This window comes from Drosophila willistoni, chromosome 3R (genome assembly GCF_018902025.1).
Source record: "Drosophila willistoni isolate 14030-0811.24 chromosome 3R, UCI_dwil_1.1, whole genome shotgun sequence".
In the NCBI taxonomy this organism is placed as follows: domain Eukaryota; kingdom Metazoa; phylum Arthropoda; class Insecta; order Diptera; family Drosophilidae; genus Drosophila; species Drosophila willistoni.
In genome coordinates, this window is record NC_061086.1 from 10,055,964 (window position 1) to 10,075,695 (window position 19,732).

The window sequence follows — 19,732 nt, forward strand, 5'->3', positions numbered from 1 at the left end:
TGAGTCTCTGCATCTTTGTATGTGTGAGTGAGTACCTGCTCTAGGTGTTGGGTCTGAGGGGGGGTCTTCGTCTTCGTCCAATGTCGTTAGAAGCATCGTACTGAGAGATAGAGAGAGAGCATTATGGTCTTGTAGGTGCTATTCTCTCGTTTTATCTCACTCTCTTATTCTCTTCCTTTCTCTCTCTGTCACTCACTCTCTCTCGCTTTCTTTCATTCGCACTGCAAGTACCTGTGGTGCAAAGGTAGCCATGCTCCTCCTGAAAGTCTGCTTCAAATCCGTCAGCCTTGGTTTCCGTCTCCTAGAAAGCTGTTTCTCCTATACATATGTATACATCGTATATACTATACACGATATTTATATATATATATATATATATACAAGTCCCTGATGGTACCTACTACCTAATGCCTAACCACAAGTAGCAGTTGTTTTGTATTTATTTTGCACCCGTTGGTCTTGGGGTCGTGAGTCTTGGGGGTTTTGAGTCTCCTCCACCGTTTCATTCGTCGTGCGTTTTTCGTTGGCACTCGGTTTTGCTCTCACCGCACACACACACACACACACAGGGGCACACAGATAGCTTCACACACAGGTTGTTGCTTGCTGGCTCACTCACTCGCACGTTCTACCTATGGTTTGTTAAGGTGTGCAGAGAAATTGTTGGCAGCCAACCAAAGCAAAGCACCTTCTTTCACTTGTGCTCACGTATATAGCAGGAGCAGAAGAAGCAGCAGATGGAGGCAAGTGGAATGAGAGACCTGCGAAGTGATAGGGGCGTTCTGAGTTCTTAGGTATGCCAAGTCCTTTTTTTTACCGACGGCAAAATTGAAGGAATATAAAAAACATGATTTATTGTGGGCCATTAAAAACGAAGAAATATTATGAGAAACCTCATGACATTTGGACATTGGATGACGTCCCATCTGGCAGTAGTTTGCGCAGTTGCTCTCCTACTTCCTGCTCCTGATACGGACTTGGGATTGGGATTTCATCAACGTCACCAGGCAAAAAGTCGAAAAATCATCGTATGCGCGTCAATGTCTCGTCGTTGGCAGTTTTTGGTTCGGCACACACCTTAATGTGGCTCTGTGTGAGGAACTCTCATCGTCTCGACTTTTTGGAGCGCAGCTTTCGTTTCGCTCGTTAGTTCTTGTATGTACATATATAGATATATATCTTCCATATGTACATATATACATTTGTACCTATGTACGTTCCACGTTTCTTTCTTTCTTTTATTCCCTTTTTTTACAGCTCTGCCTGGTGCTGCTGCTGCTGCTGGTGCTGCTGCATGTCTTAGGTAAATACAAATGAGATCCTTGCTACCAAGTGGCTCCACCTCAGTGCTTTGAGCAGAGAAGCAGCAAGTAAAGCTGCAGAGAGCTTCGGAGAGCAGCTGTGTCAGGTGCGCGCCTCACATAGCAAACTAAACCAGCCATTGGATGGCATGGAAGGTGTGGATCTGTATGTATTCCTTTACTCTCAGCGTTTCGGTAGGTGCGTGATTTATGCCAGCCAATGGTGGCGTCTCTTCTAACGGCGCCCCACCGGTAGGTAGGTGTGACATTACGTTAGTTGTTGGCTCTCTGGTTAACGCTTTTGCTGCGCACTCCACCTTCAGGCCACGTGCGCTAAAAAATGGCGTTCTTGACGACGAACAGGACGACGAGGACGAGACTAAGGACGAGGACGACAGCACAGTGAAGGGTGCGCGCACCTATGAGCGTTCAGCTTCTGGTACATAGAGGTAGGGGGTAAACTTTTCTAATTAGCCATTGCAACAAAGCCGTGCCCAGCGCAAAAAAATATAAAAAATAAAAAGGAAACCAAGAAAAATGATCAAAATGACAAAGTTGAATGTAGCAGAGGGAACAGAAAACTTTTCCAGGCCGCCCAGGCCGCCTCTTTATGGATTTTCTGAATGCCGACCACTTTTTTTTCTTTCTCTTCCTTTTGTCCCCTCGTTGCTCCTCGTGTCGCCTCCTTTGTTTATGCTCATGTCTCTTGTGTTATTGTTGTTGTTGTGTTTGTGTGGTGTCAGTGTCCTCGTTAGGACTTGGTTGATTTTCTTGCTTGTGCGCAGCGATTTTCTTGCTTCTTTTGTTGCAAATAAAATCGATAAAATTTTATAGCAATTTAATATGACCTTCGTGGCTTACATATTTCAGCATTTTTCTTACTAGGCGGTTTTATCTTGGTCCTTATTTTCATCTTTGCCAAGTCCTTTTGCCGGCTGCAAATTTCGCATTGTTGTTTGTTGTTGTTTTTTTTTATTTCGCTCAGTCTGTTGATTTCTTCAACTTATTTTTTGTTGTATTTTGTTTTTTTTTTCTCCACGCTTCTTTGTAGGCGTTTTTTTTTTTGTTGCTTTTTTTGTGTATAATTTTGTTTGGCTGCGCTTTTTGTTTCTAGTTGCATTCGATTCGACGACTTTGCGGTAGCAAAAAATAAAGAAGAAATAAAAAACTTGGAAAATTTTCAACAGGTCACAACAGATGGCCCCATTTTTGCAATAATTGTGTGCTTGTCGAAAGTAAAAGGTCAGCAATTTGACATTGAACTTGACATTGAATGCTATTGAACTTTGATTATACAAGTTAGTAAACTTTTTTTTTTTAAGCTGCAATAAATTAGCAAACCACTTGAAGAATACTTGATTTATGAATTTAGCTTTATTTAAAAACATGAATATTGATATTCTAAAAATACTTTCCAAAAGCAATTTTGACACGATTTACTTATTAATTAAGAAAAGAGTAGAATATTAACGAATAAATCTGATTTTATCAGTATGCTTTGTTGTTCAGGAAAAAATGGCAGTCGAAAATAATTTTAGATCAATTCATGTTGAACAAAAAATAAATAAAATGATTAATGTTTATTCAATCTAAACTAAATTTCGGCTATTTGATAATTGCAATATCGTTTTTCAGTTCAGTTTTCAGTTTCAGTTTTTTAAATTTCTTGTTGGCTAGTATTTAAAAATTGAATATAATTCGGTTAATATTAAATTTGTGAAGCCTTTTTTTGGCTTTATTGACTCTTAAAGTCAATCAGGCATATTTTTGAAGATTGGGACTGGGATATTTTGAAGATGATGGGGATAAAGATGCTTATGATATTTTGCCAAATATTTATTGCAAAATGCATACAAATTACAAATTTGAAATCCGTTTTTGAATGGATTTTGGGGCTAATTCTAAAATTGTGTCGTGTACAGTTTTCCTAGTTTTAAATTTTTGTTTATTTTAGCCAAATTTTGGATCAAACTCACCTGAAAAGAAGCTAAAGCTTGCCTAAAATGACTGTACATATTCTCAATAGAATCACCTACTTAATCCTATAAATTAACCCATTTAAACTGTTTACTAAAACTATTTAAAATCGCAAAAAATCAGAATTAAAAAACCCAGAACGAGCGATTTCCTTGAAAATTATGTTTATTCTACTTCAAAGGATATTGAGTTTAGTAGACTGTTATATAGTTTAAGTAGGCTTAAGTTGAAATTATTATTATTTGTGTTAAAAAATCAGTAGATAATTATTTATAATTGTTGACAATTGTAATTATTGTGTTACAAAACTTTAATTAAAGATTAAAGATTTACATCCTTTCAGTCGTAAAGATGTTACTATAACCTTTTAGTTTCCTAGACAAGTATTAACATCTAAATATAAATATCTCAAAGTAAAAAGATTTTAGCCAGTTACTTCGTTCGTTTAGCAAGTATAGTAGGAAGACACTTATGTAACCCATTGTACCTCTTTCTTTGCAAACATTTTCAACAATAACTCAGAGCATTAGTCGGTTGAGAAATTGTCTGTTTACCTTGTTGGGCAGTCGCAGTTGCCGTTTGCCAAATGGCACTCAACACGCTTCAAAATATGAAAAATGAGACGCAGGATGCGAAATTACAAACTCAGTGACCGAAGCGGAACATCCTGGAATATCCTGCCTGGTGCACCTCCAGACAGAGCACAGCACAGAAAAACCAAAATGAAAAGTTGAAGTAATAATTGTACTGGCGACGCGACGCGAGGCTCCGGGGCAGCTTTACACATTTTCATTTGGTCATGTCCGGTCGACGGTTATGTTTGTCCAGACGACCCCAAGTAGCACAACACACACAACCAACATACAAGTTGGTGGGGTCTGTTCTTCTATTCTTTTTTTTTTTCTGTACTACATCTTCTTCATCATAATCATCATCATTATCATCATCATCTTCGTCTTTTTCTTTGCCTTGCACTCTGTCAACGACAAATGTTGCCAAAGCATGGCTGACCGCTGTCCAGGGGACCAGGGACACCTCGTCGTGGTCATTGTCGTTGTTGTCGTCTAAGTGAGCTTCATCAGTTGCGCTTCGCTGGACTGGACTGGACTGGACTGCCAACGGGCAGCAGCTTCATAATAATCGTCTTCGTTCTGTTACCATTTCTGCTTTTGCCATTTGCGGTTTACCCGTTGTTGGGTTCAAAGTTCAGGCATTCCCGCTATTCCATTTCCACTTTGAATGATTTTTCCCTTTTCTATTCTTTTTTTTATTTATCTTTAAGATTTTCAGCTCACTGCACAGGTTTTTCCCCTGGCAAGGCTATTCAGAACTCGCTGAGTTATGGCCACAACAATGCGTCAGTCTGACTTCTTGGCTGCTTATATATATAGGGAGCTAAGAGAGAGAAAAATACACTGAGAAAAACTACCAATTAAACTGGATTCAAGCATTTCACATTGTTTAATGAAAACAAACCCCAAACTAAATCCAAACAATCTCTCTATTAATCAGATATAGCTCCATAATTAAACAGAAATTACCATGACTTATTTAAAAATTTGTCACAGTGTTGGTAGCTTTAGTCTGTCCCTGATCCATTTTGGTTTTTTGCTTTATTCCGCTCTTTTTTTTTTTGTCACTGTCCACTCGTAGTTGCCATTTGCAGAGCGGCAAAGTGCCTTCTGCCCGCATGTGTGCGCACGGTGCGTATGTGTTATGTGGTGGTCGTTCGGTCGGTCGCTTCACTTGACTTTCCTTTGCCTTAAGTGGAAACTGTAGTTTTTCTTACTTAGCCAGTTGTGGCAATGCTGGCACCAACACGCAGACAGATCATAAAGATTTGTGTCTGCGTTTTAATGTCATAAGTCAAGTGTTCAGTTCGCAGTTCAAGAACTCACGTGGCCAGTGAAATTCTGAGTGGGTCAAATACATTTTTGGTCTAATCAAGAAACAGAAAGAAACGGAGAGAGAGAGAGAGAGTAAATGCTGAGAGGGTATTAAACAATTAGTAACAACTCTACCTCAGAGTGGTTGACTACTTTTATCATTAATTTAATTTGTCACACTTTACGAGTCCAGACAACTTTACACTTTTAGCCACAAAAAGTAGTACAGCTGTTCTCCTCATGTCCTGTTTCTATCCCAAAGGCAAGTGCCATCTATGCCATTTTCAATTTGACTATGCCGGAAGTTACCTGCTGGCGCCAACATCTTACACACACACACCCCAACTTACAGTGTAAGTGTGAGAAAAAGAAAGCCAGTGGCACTGAAGTCATTTCCTGTGGCACAGTCTGCTTTTGTTGCTGCTGCTGCTCGCCAGTGGTAAGTGTCCCATGTGGCCAACAGGGACTAGATTAAATTGGCATCTTTTGTTGTGGAGTGCCCATAGTGACTTTGTTTTCACAAATGAGAGTGCCAGCAAATTAAAACTTGCTCCATGTGTGTGTGTGTGTGTGTGTATTCACATTTATGTATGTATACATATGGGAGTCCCTCTGGGCCCTCAGTTTTGCTTTCTGTGAACTTTGATAAGCACACAAGTTGACCAGAATCAGGACCACGACGAGCAGAGCTAGGTAATGCTTTGATCATAGTTCTAATTGTTCTCAACTTACATTACATTGCTCTATTATGCCATAAAGTACTTTAAACTCAAATGAAAATGTTCCAATTGACTTAAAAGAGAAACTTTAACTAGCAGGGCAAGGTAAATAGTAATGAGATTACTTGTCTTGTAAGTCAATTCTAATAACTCATTTTACTTTTGTTTCAAAATTTTACTTCCTTAAGCTAGTCTGAGCTCAAAATTTATAGGCTGATTTGATTTATATTTGCTTTAAGATTAAAGACATTTCAGTTTGGCAGTTCTTAAAGAAGTTGAGTTACTCTAAGCCAAGTTTTCGTTGAAAATTCATGCCATCCATCAAAAAAGCTTTTATTGATTGCCTTCGTTTGGATTGGAATTGTTCTTACGCGAACCTTGCACAAATCGTCGATTAATTAAATATTTACAAGCTCAATTGAGCGGACAATGAATGCTAATTAATTTGTTGATACTTTAAGTTAGCCCAACCGAATGCCTGTCTTATCTTTACGCTTGAAGTGAATTGAGTAACAAATTGATTAGAAGATGAACAATTTTTGAAATGAAACCAACCCTTTTTGGTGTGTATATTTTGTATTTTGTATTGCTTTGAAGCAGCTTCCGCCTTCATCTAGACATCTTCGACTTGGACTTGGTCTTGGTCTTGGTGTTGGTCCTTGGTATGTCTAATTGAAAAACTTTGTTGGCAAAAATGTTTGAGCGACAAGCACACAAAGTGTAGAACTAAGCAAAAGTGCAAATTGCCAAAACTCAAACAGATTCACAGCAGAGCACAGTGCAGAGAAAACAACACAAATAGTTATCAAACACACATGAAACAATACAATAAATGTAACCAGATATCTAAGAATATAAAAGATACTTTCGGTTGTTGCATTCGAAATGCGGTTAATTTGTAACAAAAAGTTTTCTACCAAGCAAAACTTGTGAGAAACATTTTGCCTCAATCTATTGTTAATGCAATTTGGCTCAATCTTTTTGTTTCAATAAAAATATCTTTGACAAGTTTTGCATACATACAACACCAATTAACCGAGAGACCAGAGAGAGAGAGAGTGAGTGGGGGAGAGAGCAAAACACTTTCAATTTCCCTTGGCCATTTTTAATTGCTCGCCACGTTACGCATATGAATTGTAACCCCAAAAAAGAAAGAAAAAAAAATGTCAGACGAAACAAAAACAAGTTAATTAAACATTTCCGCTAGGCCAAAAAGCAAAAGTTTTTGCATCTTATCATGGCCCTGGCATCGGTCAAGGCATTTAATTACGGAGATTTGTATGCCGTTACGAACTTTCACTTTGCGGCAAACCATTTGACTTGTATTACATGCTTCCAGCTCGATTTTATATATGTAAATTTATTATTTATTAACATTAATTATGGGTGTGTGTGGTCTTTCGGTCAGTATGCGTGCGTGTGAGTGTCTCTCTCTCTCTCTATATGTGTTGTAATTGAAGAAACTGGAGTTGGGTTTGTCATCAAATTTCATGTGGCTTTTGCTTCTTGCTGATGTCAGCGGCCTAATTAACTGCCTATTTGTTTGCCACAATGCCAAAGATACTTTGTATATAGTACAAGGGTACACACATACATATAAATAAAATTGAATGGATATTTCCCACTTGGATGTTTCTACTAATAATTTATAAGTTTTGATGAAGTTAGGTCTAAAAACTGGTTATGGGATATCAGGTGTCATTAATTCTATAAATTTCAGTGATTAAAGTTATCAACGAAGAATTTTTAGACAAGAGTTTCTAAAGTATTTCTTTTCTCTTATTTTCCAGTACGGTTGAATCATATTTTTGGGCGTATTATATTCCAGACTACATTTAAAATAATTTTTTTATATGTTCCAGATGGGCAACAGCCCATTGATAAAGAATTAATTGCTTCTTTAGTTAATTTCCCATATTTATATAGTTTTTGTCTATTATGTCAAAAATGCGCCAAAAAGTAGGCAACTATTTGCGCTCAAGTTAATCATTTAATAGTTTTACATTCAATTAACACTTAAAGCTCACACAGACAGTTCCCCCTGTGTGTGTGTGTGTATTTACTTCACACTTGTTGTCAATGTCGTGGTTGTCGTACGTGTTAATAAAACTAATTTCATTAGCTAACTAGTGTAAGTAGCGGTTTCCACATGTTGTTTGTCTACACAGTTCACTCTTCCCCTCTTTGTCTCCTCTGTGCGTTTGGTGATACCTAAAACAACAACACGTCCTATGGCAGAAGCAGAAGCAACACACGTTTGGCATTAATTTAATCCTTTCCCAAAAATAAAGTGATATCGCTCTCAAAAGGCAGCCACTAACAAGGCAAACACATTAAATATTTATGCATACATCAGAGCGCCGCACTCCCACACACAAACACACACACACACACATGGAAAACGAGTCCTTTTTTAAAGGGAGGTTTCCATATACATATATGTATCTCTGTATGTGTGTATGTCTATTGCTTTTAATTGCTGTCGTCGAAAGCTGAGGTAAGAATAATTACAAGATTGGGAATAATGTGTCAAGCTGAAGCTGTGAGAGCTTCTGTCGAGCTGATTACATCAAAAGGCATAAAAGACGCGCTCACACATATATAGAAAAAGATATACTACATACATAGGCATAGACGTACATATACATTCGCACTTTGAAGTGTCAGCAGGCGGCAAACGAAGGATGTTGAAATAAAACAACGTTATCCATCATGGCATCTTTCACTTTTGTCAGCGATATAACAATGGCCTCTTAATTACACATGTGTGTGTGTGTGTGTGTGTTTGTCTCTGTGTGTGTCACTATGATGTCTGTTTCTGCATGCGTTTATGTATGTGTGTGAGTGTGTGTTTGTGAGTGTTTGCTTGACACTTTTGCCCAACATGCCACTTGTTGGCAAGTTTATCGTAAAAAAAAAAATATCCTTTAAAATTTTTTCTCTTTCTTGCCTTTGACTTGACTCTTGGCAAAAGGATAATTAGTATACAGTATTGCAGCAGTTTGCTCCTTTAGGCCATGCCATATGAGTATGGTCGAAAACAGGATGTTAATTTCAATTTAAATGCTCAACATCTTTGTGCAATTTTGCCTTTTACTTTTTGCTTCTTCATTTTGCTACTCAATTGTCACACACGACAACATCCTTAGCTCTAAGCGTTTCTTTCCTTTGTGTCTTGCTGACTTTGCCTTCATCTTTGAGATGAAAATGAGTTTCAGTATGAAGATGAGGACAATAATACTGCACACACACACAAACACACACAGAGAGAGAAGAAAACTCTATGAACTTCCTTAGGTCACTTTTGGCCATTTTATTTTGACCTTTGCAAGTGAGTTTTGATGCCTCTGGCAGGGACTTTAATTAGATTCTTTGAAAAAAGTTTATTATGACCATTTTGCCAAAAGATGGCCCCAGAATGAATTCAATTATATGGCATATAGTTTCAATTGCTTGAACCCCACGAAAAAGGCTAACACCTCACTTACTCACCCATATTCTAAGCAAAATGAGTTTGAAATCTATATGCTTAGTTTTTACTTCTAATCTCATGTTTTTTCACTTGGCTAATCACATAAGAAACTTTTGCCAAAACGCTCAAAGAGAAAATAATTTCTCGCATGAGTTTATTAAATGAAGTGCACATGAAAATGGGCATTCGAATTTTCATGACTAGAATAAACATAATCAAAGTAATAACTTGAGCAGTCCTCCCTTCCCTTCCGCTCCAAATCCACCAATTCTTCTCCCCTCTCACCATATAGACTGGTTTCTCCTTTTGAAAACATGTGAAATTAATCTTGTTTATGTTTGTGGGTAGAGCTGCTGCTGCTCGTGTCGAAAGTTTTGCTCTAACTTTTCAGTTGCCTTTTTGTGCCACAAGTTTCTTGAATGAAAAGTTTTTGCCCAAGTAAAAATAAATAAAATCGAATGATTTCACTTTTTGGTTAGGTACACACACACACCCATACCCACACTCATTTACACACATACCGAGTACAAATAGTTTGCCATTGAACTGGAAATGTAGAATTTAATTAAAAAAATTTTTAAGGAATTTAAGCAGCTCTTCATGGAAATTCTCTTATCTAAAACGTATGCAAATGTAAGGAATAAGCAAGAAGTTCACGTGGGGATTAACTAGATTCTAGTCGGTGGGTATCACGTATGGTGTAGGTGTTCCAATTGACAACCCGTGGATGGCTTATCCTATGCATAATCTGCTTATTTCGCAACATAAGTGAAAAGTTCTGTCAACAAAATCAAATTCTGCATCGTCGGGTGGGGAGAGAATAAAAAATGTTCAAATTTGTTTGCCGTTTAAATTCGATTTTGATCCTATTTATCCTGCAAATTGCAGCAATTGAAAGGATTTGTTGAAAGAAAATTTTCTGGCTCAATTTTTTGTTTGCTTTTCTGTTTTTCGTTTCGGTGAGTGTTTGATTTTTAAATTACCTTTTATTGAGCGCACACAGGCAGAGGCACAGGGAATGGCACTTGGAAGTGAGGAGATGTGTGACTGATGTGTGTGCGTGTGTGGGTGTGTGTGGGTGTGTGTGTTCTTGGGGTTAGGTGTAAACATTTGTTAAAGTCTTATTGCCAGGCTTTAAGTCCTGGTCCTGGCCCCAAGGACAAGATATTGAATTTCAATAGCTGCAGCTGCAAAAAATCACTTCCTGCCAAATTGTAGACGAAGACGCCAACGACAAAGTAGCAAAGAATAAAAAAGTGAGACAGAATTCAGAGAAGGTCGAGAGGGATGGAGAGACTGAGACAAGGAATGGCTGTGGAATACAAATGGAAATCAGCATTCGGACGACAAAGAAATCCCCAAGTGCGGGTCAAAGAAAATAAAACTTTATGCAAATGCGCCACTTTGGCCGTAAAATGAAATAGTCTCCGGCCAAATTATACCTTGATGCCTGATGAGCTCCACTTCACTCCCCTCAGGAGTCCACGGGCAATTGCCGTGAATTGAAACAATTGAAAGGGACTCTACCTCTTGATTGGTAGTGCGGGAACCAAAACAGGTGACTTTAGCTGTTCAAAAAAATCTATAAAGATGAAAAAACTTTTCGCATTTTACCTAAAAACCAGGGCAAGTTTTAATTTCAACAAGGCGCACAAAAGTGTCCATCCACTTGACGGCGGAAGTTGTTACGGACATGTTTTTGCCGTTGCGGATGTTGCAGACTTTTTGCATATTTTTGGCCACTCGCTTATTATTATTATTATTATATCTCATAATTTGCATGACGGTGCTCACTGTGTGTGTGTGTGTGAGTGTGTGAGTGAGAGCATTTTTGACCGGAAACGGAAGATGTTATTAATTTGCGAGTCCGGCGTGGATTTCGCTTGGATAACATGCCATGTCAGGTATCATGCTTTTTCAGTTCTTTGGTAAAATTTTCTTTTGCTTATTTCTAATTAAATTTGCCACTTTATTTACTTCTCTTTTCGTCGCTTCTCTTTCTCATCTAACCGCCATTCTGTCTCATTCCTTATGCTCTTTCTGTGTTGTCTTAATTGTGTTTGTGCTACTCTATTTCACCCAAGCACCAAGAGTGGAGTAGAGCAAAGCCATTTTTCCTTTACTCAAGTCTTGAAATAATACCAACTCATTTATGCCCCAGACTTTCTCTGTCTCAATGACTCTATGTGTGTGTGTGTGTGTGGGAGTGTGTATGTCTTAGGTGCCTCTGCTTCTGTTTGCGCTAAAATAATTGAATTAATAATTGCTGCGTGTGGTTTTCATGCTTTTCCAGCTAAGAAAAACCTCGAGTGCTTAAGCCTTAGCCTGAAGCAGCAATCCGGCCAACTCAACTCAACTGAGTCAGTCGTCTTGGTGCCAGTGTGTGCAACTTTTATCTTTGCTAAAAGTTGCTGGCATGCCTTTACTTACACACTGATTTAATAAATTAACGTTAATTAGCTGTTGTGGTCTTTCGCAGGGCGGTGTGGCAAAAAAACCCAGAAGGAGGCAGAGGGTGAAGACGAACGATGTCTTAGCTTAAAAGACAATAAGGCTAAAATCCAACACGCAACGTGGCAACTTTTGCTCTCGTACGTGATTTCCGTAGCTCCTTCAAGATTTAACCCAGTAGAACGTTCGATTTATGAATTATGAGCTATCAGTGGGTAGATGCTGCAAGGGATAACCACTCAAAAGGATGCCGACCGGATGACGGTGTGGTATTCAAGTTTTTTTTCTTCTTCTCAAAACAATAATTTATAAATGGAAAAATGGATATCTATATGTACATATATTTCCTGTTGTTTGTTTATGCCACATTAATTAGCCAAATGAGTAGACAAGATTTAAGAATTTATTTAGCAAAGAAAATCAAAAAAAAGGGAACAAAAATTGAAAAATACTCAGTTTTTCAAAACAATTCATAGATCGAATGTGAGCTAAAAGGTAAAAGAATTGGAACTAAGATAAGGTAACTTTTATGGATTTTCCAATATCAAGTAATCCAATTACTAGATTTAATGAATTTATAATTGTTAAGATTAGATTAGATTTATCACTTATCCATGTTTTTACCTTTTTTTTTTAACAGACTATTTACTAAATTCTTTTGGTTTCCAACTCTAATACCAAATAATTAGACGAATAAAGTCATGCAGAACAGAGTATTTTGAATTTAGCGATTCTATCTGCCAATTTCAGCATGAAAATTGGCAATGTTCCAATATGACACAAAGCTGGTGGATCAACTCCTTCACCCAGACTCCACCTATGTATATGTTCGTCTCTATCTTTTCGATCTATCTCACTGTGTCGGCCTTAAGTGCATTTAATTATGTCCACTTAAAACTCAATATCGCAAGTTTTCGAAGTACGCAAATCACACAAGAGTCGCAATGGCAATGCCAGGGAATGCCACACGCATCGTTTCTGCAATTAACGGTATATCGCACAGAGATCTAAATAAAGCATAACAATTTATGAAATTTTAATTTTTTACACTTAATAACACGCCAAGTTATGGGCGCGACAAGTGAAACGGACCCAAGCCAAAATGTTCAGTGAAAAAGAGAGAGAAAGAAGAATCAGAAGATAGAGATGTGCCACAAATGTTTGTGAGACGCCAGGGCAGGTGGCGGTGGAGCAGCAAAAGAGATGACAACTTGTGTGGCAATGGCAGAAGACATAACGTTGGGCATAATTAGAGTTGCTTGGCTATATTTGGCGACACAGTGAGACATTTTAGATTACACGGCCAGAGCAACAAGTTTATGGTGCTGGCTGAGTTGATATCTTTATTTAATTTTTGCACCCAGGTAAGGACAGGACAAGTGTTTGTCAGTGGTTATTTTCGGAACCTCCTTCCCCCTCAACCATATCCTCGTCTGCCATGCCTAATGAGTTGAAATCATTTAGAATTCGATCCCTTAGTGCCTGCTGTTGCATCTCAAATTCATCCTGCAGGCGCTTCTGTTCATTGGCCTGCTTGGCAACTAACAATTGAAAACGTTGACGTTGTTGGCGCTCCATTTCGAGGATCTTATCTGTAACTCCGTCTGCTTGTATATCATTTAGTGGTAGAGAAAGTTCTAACTTAGGTCCAGCTTTAGCATCGTTCTCAGTGGACTCTTCCATTCTCTTAGACGGAGCATTACGCCTGAGTGAGGCTCGTGGGTCATAATTTAAGCGCCTCTGAACACTGTTCATGGGTCCATGGCTATTCTGTTGGATTGGAGAAGCCGCTACCCTCTGAGAGTTGGAATTTGAGTTTGAATTTGAATTCAAAATCAAATTCTTACTTGCAGATGGTTTCGGCTTCCTAAATCTTAGTGGTTGTTCCTTGGTCATACATTGTTTCACCATAATTTTCTTCACTGGTATAGAGTCCTGTTCGTGCTCCTGTTCCTGTTTTGTCAAATCGTTAGTACTAGATGAAGCAATGGAAGAAGGCAAGGATGACTCTATGGCTCTAGCGTTAGAAGGCGATTTGGGAATTAGACAATTTTTAGTTGCATCACGCTGCCAGAGTTGAGGATGAAGTTTGTCAAGGCGTTCCGTCGATTTGGTGCGATTGACACCTTGAATTCTATTTAAATTTGATCCATTTTTTAGTATTGGACTTGTATTAGAACGTTGCAGAAATTCATTGCTTAGCATATTCCTTTGCATTTTCTTGGCCACATTAAGCAAGTCCAAAATGCTGCCACTTTTCTGCCCTTGGTCAGCTTTAGATCTATACTCTGAATTGACTTTCTGACATGACAGTCTTGGATTTTTTAAAGATGTGGGAGCGACTCTCTGAGAAGTCGAAGGGGGCGGAAGGCACAACGTTTTCATTATGGAAAACTGTGGTGGAGAATATTGTATAGTAGCCATTTGAGCTAAAGCCATCGGTTGCTCTTCTATAATCAGCCGTGCGGTCGTTATCCTACTTGCAGAAGATTTCACTTCACGCCTCACTTTCAATGGCTTGATAATGGCATTGCATCTGTTATCGTAGATCAAAGTCTCAGACTGTTGCAACTCCTGACGGAAACGACCCATAACCACAAGAGGCTGAAGATCAGTATTTGTGCTGACATCCCTAGATCCATTTTTTAGACAATCAATTGATTTTGGCATGGAAAGCGGCAGCCTTTGTGTCTTATCCAGTAGATAGTTCTCAATGCCCAAGGCCGTGAGGCGATGATGATTCATCTCCATACGTCTATCTGGTGTCATCTTTAAAGAGGAAAGTCAACTACACTTTTCAAGGATCAACTATTTCACACTCACCAGGGGCGGCAATATGGGTAAACCATCGACTTTATAAACAGATGTATAGGTGCTCAATTTCTTAGGGGCCGACAGTTCTGGTTTCGCACTTGCTTCTTCGGCTAATTTAATTAACAATTCCATTTTGAGATCAAATTTAACTTAACCAAAAAAACAATAAATAACGAATTTTCTCTTTTTTGGCTTAGAAAAGTTTCATTTTTTCTCGTTGTCGGCAAATGTAAGACTAAATTTTAATTTTTCCGAGTTTTTGACAAATGTAAAATGACTTCGAATTGTCAAAAGTGGGGTGATTTTGTTTCACCTTTTTCAGTATGCTGGGCACATACAAACGTCACGGCACGACAGGGAAGGGGAGGAAAGGAATCAGCCAAGCATTGCAATTGAAACAACAACATGGAGTTCATATATATACAGAGTCCACTCCATTACCGGCATTGCGAGTGTCCCAGCCGGACAAGGACTTTTGTGTGCACTTCCGACCCGTCTGCGAAACAATGCCGGAAATTTGTCTTGCGGGTTACGTGTATAAAGGAGGATGATGGGGTGTTAGGGGGTGGGAGGGGCTAACATACGACTTGTAGTCGTGTGTAGGTGTGATTTGTTTTTTAAAATTTCCTCAAGAAAAACATTTTTTGTTGTTAAAGGAGGCAAACAAATGTTGTAAGACGGCCAATTTGTCCCCGTGTCCGCCCTTTAGGACTTTTGACTTTTTATTTGCAATGAAGTCACGTATTATTTTTGCTTGCATATTTGCCCAATGAAATGCGACAATTTTCCACTAAATTTGGCTTGTCAAACATATTTTCTCAACTGACTTTCACTTCATCTATTGCTCTCTCTCACTCTCTCTCTCTGGCTGGGGTGACAGAGAACTAACCTTCTTGGCTCATAAAAAATTCAAATTAATACATTAACAACTTGAGAGATAAGCGAAAGCAATGATTATATGATGAAATGGCGAGGGAGAAGAGGGTAAAATGTTTCAGGTAATAAACGTAGATAACAGCCCATTGTCGTTAAGTCTGACGGTGCGGCGTGCCAAAGTCGCCAAAGTTTTGCCCTCCACAGCAATTTGCTTCAAGTGGCAATTGGGGAGCGTGCCAAGTGCCATGGTAAACGCTAACTGAACTTGGGATTACAGGAAACGGGCATTAAAGTCTCTGTCTCAGTCAGTTCGACAGAAAGTAAGACAGGTGGGGTTGCCACAAAAGGTATTTATCTCATTGTACGTAGATTAAGTGTTGCTCTCAAATTAGGTGAGTGCCAATGCGTGATACAAGAAGAAAATGTTAATAATGATGATGATGATGATGATGATGAAGAAAATGTTAATCATGAGGAGATGAACATCAATGCATAAATCTATGTTACTTAAAGGTGTTTCCTTTAGTTAGTAAGAAAAATTGTTGTAACTTCGGGGAATTATCAGTAATTGTTTCAACTCTATTCTGCACACTTTCACTTTGAAATCTTTTTTTTTTAGCTGAACACGGAAACATCTGCCAAAAGTGCCCACACCCCCTAAAAACATTTTCATGACAAAACTAACAAGGGAGTGGGAGAAGTTTACAGTTAAACAAACTTGAAAACAGAAACTCAATTTTTCGCACAACAATGCGCTCATAATTACTCCAGACGGTAGCAAAAAGTGACACTCCTCTGTAGAGAGAGTTCAGCACCAAATCAAATCACAAAGTTTAAATCTTAGGGCTAAGCTCTGAAAGCAAGGACAGCAGCAGCTGCAACTAAGGACACTTGAAATGACCTCCAACCAGTTAGAAATACAGAAACAGATACAAATACATTTGGAGATGGAGATACAGATACATAGATTGTACACGGGCTCATTCAATCGTCAGCTCCAGCAATTACACGCATTTTGCGCAATTTAAACCAAATGCTAACGACAGGCAACAAGCAGCCGGCAACCGACAACCGACAACCGACAACCGAGAACCAACAAACGACAACCTTTACTGCACCTTCAAACAAAACGGGGACAGTGAGGATGGAGGACGACAGAATGGGCAGTGGGCTGGGGGCAGGAGCTAGTCATCCAGGCGTTTGATGAACAAAAAGTAGCATACTGTAAATCAAAAAGTAACTTGCTTGCCATACGGATGTCATTCGTTGCAGATCGTTCGAGCGCAAAATTTAACAATGACACAAACACAAACTTTGGCCAAAGCTGCGTAGGACATTGGACATTGGATGACGCACACAGGACACAGAATGAGGACAACGCGACACACACACACACACAGGCATACAAGATAATACCTTACACACCTAAAAACCTACAGCCAAGTTCGAGTTTGGATTGAGCTTAGAGCTCTTTGGCTTTATGGCAACATGTTTCGGGCATAGGGGCAGCAAAAGTTGCTCATGCAGAAGCTGTCATGTCCAGCACTCAGAAAATATCTAATGCAGGCTGTGCGGGTGTTTGTGTGTGTGCCTGTATGTGTTTGTTGTGCGTATGTCCTTGTGAGAGGGGGAGGCAACACTTAAAAGTCACACGGGCGTGGCAAGTTAAATGAAATGCACAATTGATGTGGCCATTGTGTAGGTGATGTGGATGACCCTTTTGCTGTTGCTTCTGCCACTGACAGAATGTGCGTGTATTTAGTTTTTAGATAGTCTGGAGTGGAGTGTAGAAGACAAGAGGGTTTCCAAAAAAAAAAAAAAGAAACACTCACTCTAATATCCTAATGGCAGGTAGCTCTAAAGTGAGATAAATGCAAGTCAAACAATTCGACAACAAATGGCAGCAGCTGTCGCCTTAACTCCACCCTCTGAGACACAAAGTCCTCATTCGTAGTGGCAAACAAGCTACCGTAAAAATTTCAATCAATAACCGTAACGATAACATTGTCAGTAAGAGAAATACAATAAGTGAAAAGTGCAAACCCATTTTGAAAACCTTTATTTGTATACTCTTTACTATTATTCGACCCGTAGAGAAACAGTGCCGAATTTAGACAGATGAAATTAAACGGCTTAATAAGTAATAATTTAGTAATGTGAATAAAATAATAAATATTTACTTTACCCTCCTGATCCCTTCAACTACATAGACACGTCGAGATCCGAACGAGGGGACGGAGCCGCGACAACAGATGTTTCCACCTCAAATGCAGTTTTTTTATACCTTCCCGAAGAACAAGAGACACCTCTCTTTCTGCGACTGATGCACTCACCTCAGCTGCAGGTGAACGGAAGATAGCTCTCTCTTTCCTGCTTTCTAACTCTGGCTGCCCCTCTCTTTCTTACAGCACTCTCTCCTGTCATGATCTCGGCTCACCTAGTGTGAGTGACGTAAAATCAAATAACTAGCTGATTATTAACTAGTATTTGATAAGAAAATATGTAGAATTATTATTATAATTTCATCATTATCTCTTGTAATACTTGCTTATATTAAAATAACAATTAGTTTAATAAATTACATTTAGTAATAATTTATGCTAATTAAAATCCAATTTTTGGAATATATTGAAAAAGTAAATAGATGTATGTATAATTTGTTATTCTTCTTTTTCAGTTTCTGAGGAAAAAATATCTCTCTGGGCATTTGAGAGAAGCTGCAGCTAGTCCCACTTTCTAGCACTAATTGCTATATCTCTAAAAGCTCTGTCTAGAAATAAGAACAAGTCATTCAACTGTGTTAGTATGTATTTAGATTTCCAGGTGATTAACATTAACGAATAACTGGATTCATAGTTCTAAATAAATATTTATTAGATAAAAATGGAAGTAATTTATACTACCAAAATGCTCTTGTTGCGTATACATTTAATTTGTTTTAATTGAAATCAAAAACAAATAACAGAAAATACGAAAAATAAAGCAGAAAAGATCCAAAACCTGTATAAATACATATTTTTAACTTATAAACTTCTATATTGAATAAATTCTTACTTTATCAGATAGTCAACAAACCCGTTCTATTATAATTTTGCGAATTTAACCCTAAGAAGTGTCTGCAACTCTTTGGCGTACATTTTCAATAAATTTCGTTGCCTGTTGACAAGCCGCAAAGTATGCTTTAAAATAGCTAAGCTCCTGTCTCTTTGGTGTGTGTGTGTGTATGCTTTTTCTCTCTCCCTCTACCTTCTTTTTTCTATGGATGTGTGCTTGAGCGTGTCTTTCTGTGTGTGTGTGTGGCAGACCAAGGACAATGGAAACGCAGGCAAACGCGATTTTTATCGCAATTCAATAGAGTTTCCGTTACATTACGCCAAGGTTTCTCTTTATTTCTCTTCTTTCTTTTTTTTTTTTGTCTAGCTGCGGAACTAACAGCGCCACATTTGTATCCGTTCGACGTGTCAACTTGTATTGCTTCCGTTTTGCTCTGTGTTTTGTTATTGCTTTTTATCCTATACGCGCACCTTGTGGCCTCAATAACCAGAAAAAAAGGAAAATAAACAACAACCACAATGAGGAGAAGATATAGAAGGAGAAGGAGAAGAAACAAAAAAATGAGACAAGAAATGTTATTGAAATTTTATGTTGTCTGCGATTTGGGAAGCTCAGAATATATGTACATTTATCCACCTGATTTATGGCCTTTAGATTTGTCTTTAAGAAGTAGACTTTAAGCATTTTTAAGCAGAGTTAATTACCAACCACAAATGATGGCAAGGTTTATATATACATAGATTTTTCTTTTACTGTTTGTTTTTTTGATGCTTCAGAAATCAACCCTCAAAGGATTGGACTTATCTGTACTTGGCCTGGCATTAAGAAACTTTTTCTCTGCTTGCTTTTATTTTTCTTTGAGCTTTGACGGTGGAAATTGAATTAACGTACTTTTTTGTTTTTATCCACCGTATACTCTTAAGACTTAGTCGGTGAAATGTCAATTTACTGGGAAGTCACCTTGAGTCGTTTGCTCATTAGAATTCTGTTTTTGGCTGGCAAGTTGTTCATGGCGTTTGTTTACCTACAAATTAAAAATGCAAAAATTTTACTTAAACTCAGCTAGAGATGGCAACCGAAAGAAGAGGTAGCAGATTCTGAAGCAGTGTAGCAGATGCTTCTCAAAAATGCAACATAGCTGAATTATTTATGGCTCGGCGAAAACAGATTACAAGATTAAAT

At 38.3% G+C, this 19,732-nt stretch overlaps 1 protein-coding gene across 1 annotated transcript; it reads right to left on the minus strand.

The window, feature by feature from the left end:
* Nucleotides 1–13,045: 13,045 nt before the first annotated feature.
* On the minus strand, nucleotides 13,046–14,891 carry LOC6651172. Its single transcript, XM_023180416.2, has 2 exons — nucleotides 14,630–14,891; nucleotides 13,046–14,575 (listed from the first exon to the last, which is right to left on the minus strand). Exons 1-2 carry the CDS (start codon nucleotides 14,750–14,752, stop codon nucleotides 13,193–13,195), a joined length of 1,506 nt encoding a protein of 501 aa, XP_023036184.1. The 5' UTR covers nucleotides 14,753–14,891; the 3' UTR covers nucleotides 13,046–13,192.
* Between the last annotated feature and the right edge of the window lie 4,841 nt (nucleotides 14,892–19,732).

Coding starts and splice junctions, on each gene's coding strand:
- LOC6651172 (XM_023180416.2), bottom strand. CDS start 14,752: ATGGAATTGTTAATTAAATTAGCCGAAGAAGCAAGTGCGAAACCAGAA. Junction 14,576..14,629: donor TACCCATATTGCCGCCCCTG/GTGAGTGTGAAA, acceptor TCCTCTTTAAAG/ATGACACCAGATAGACGTAT.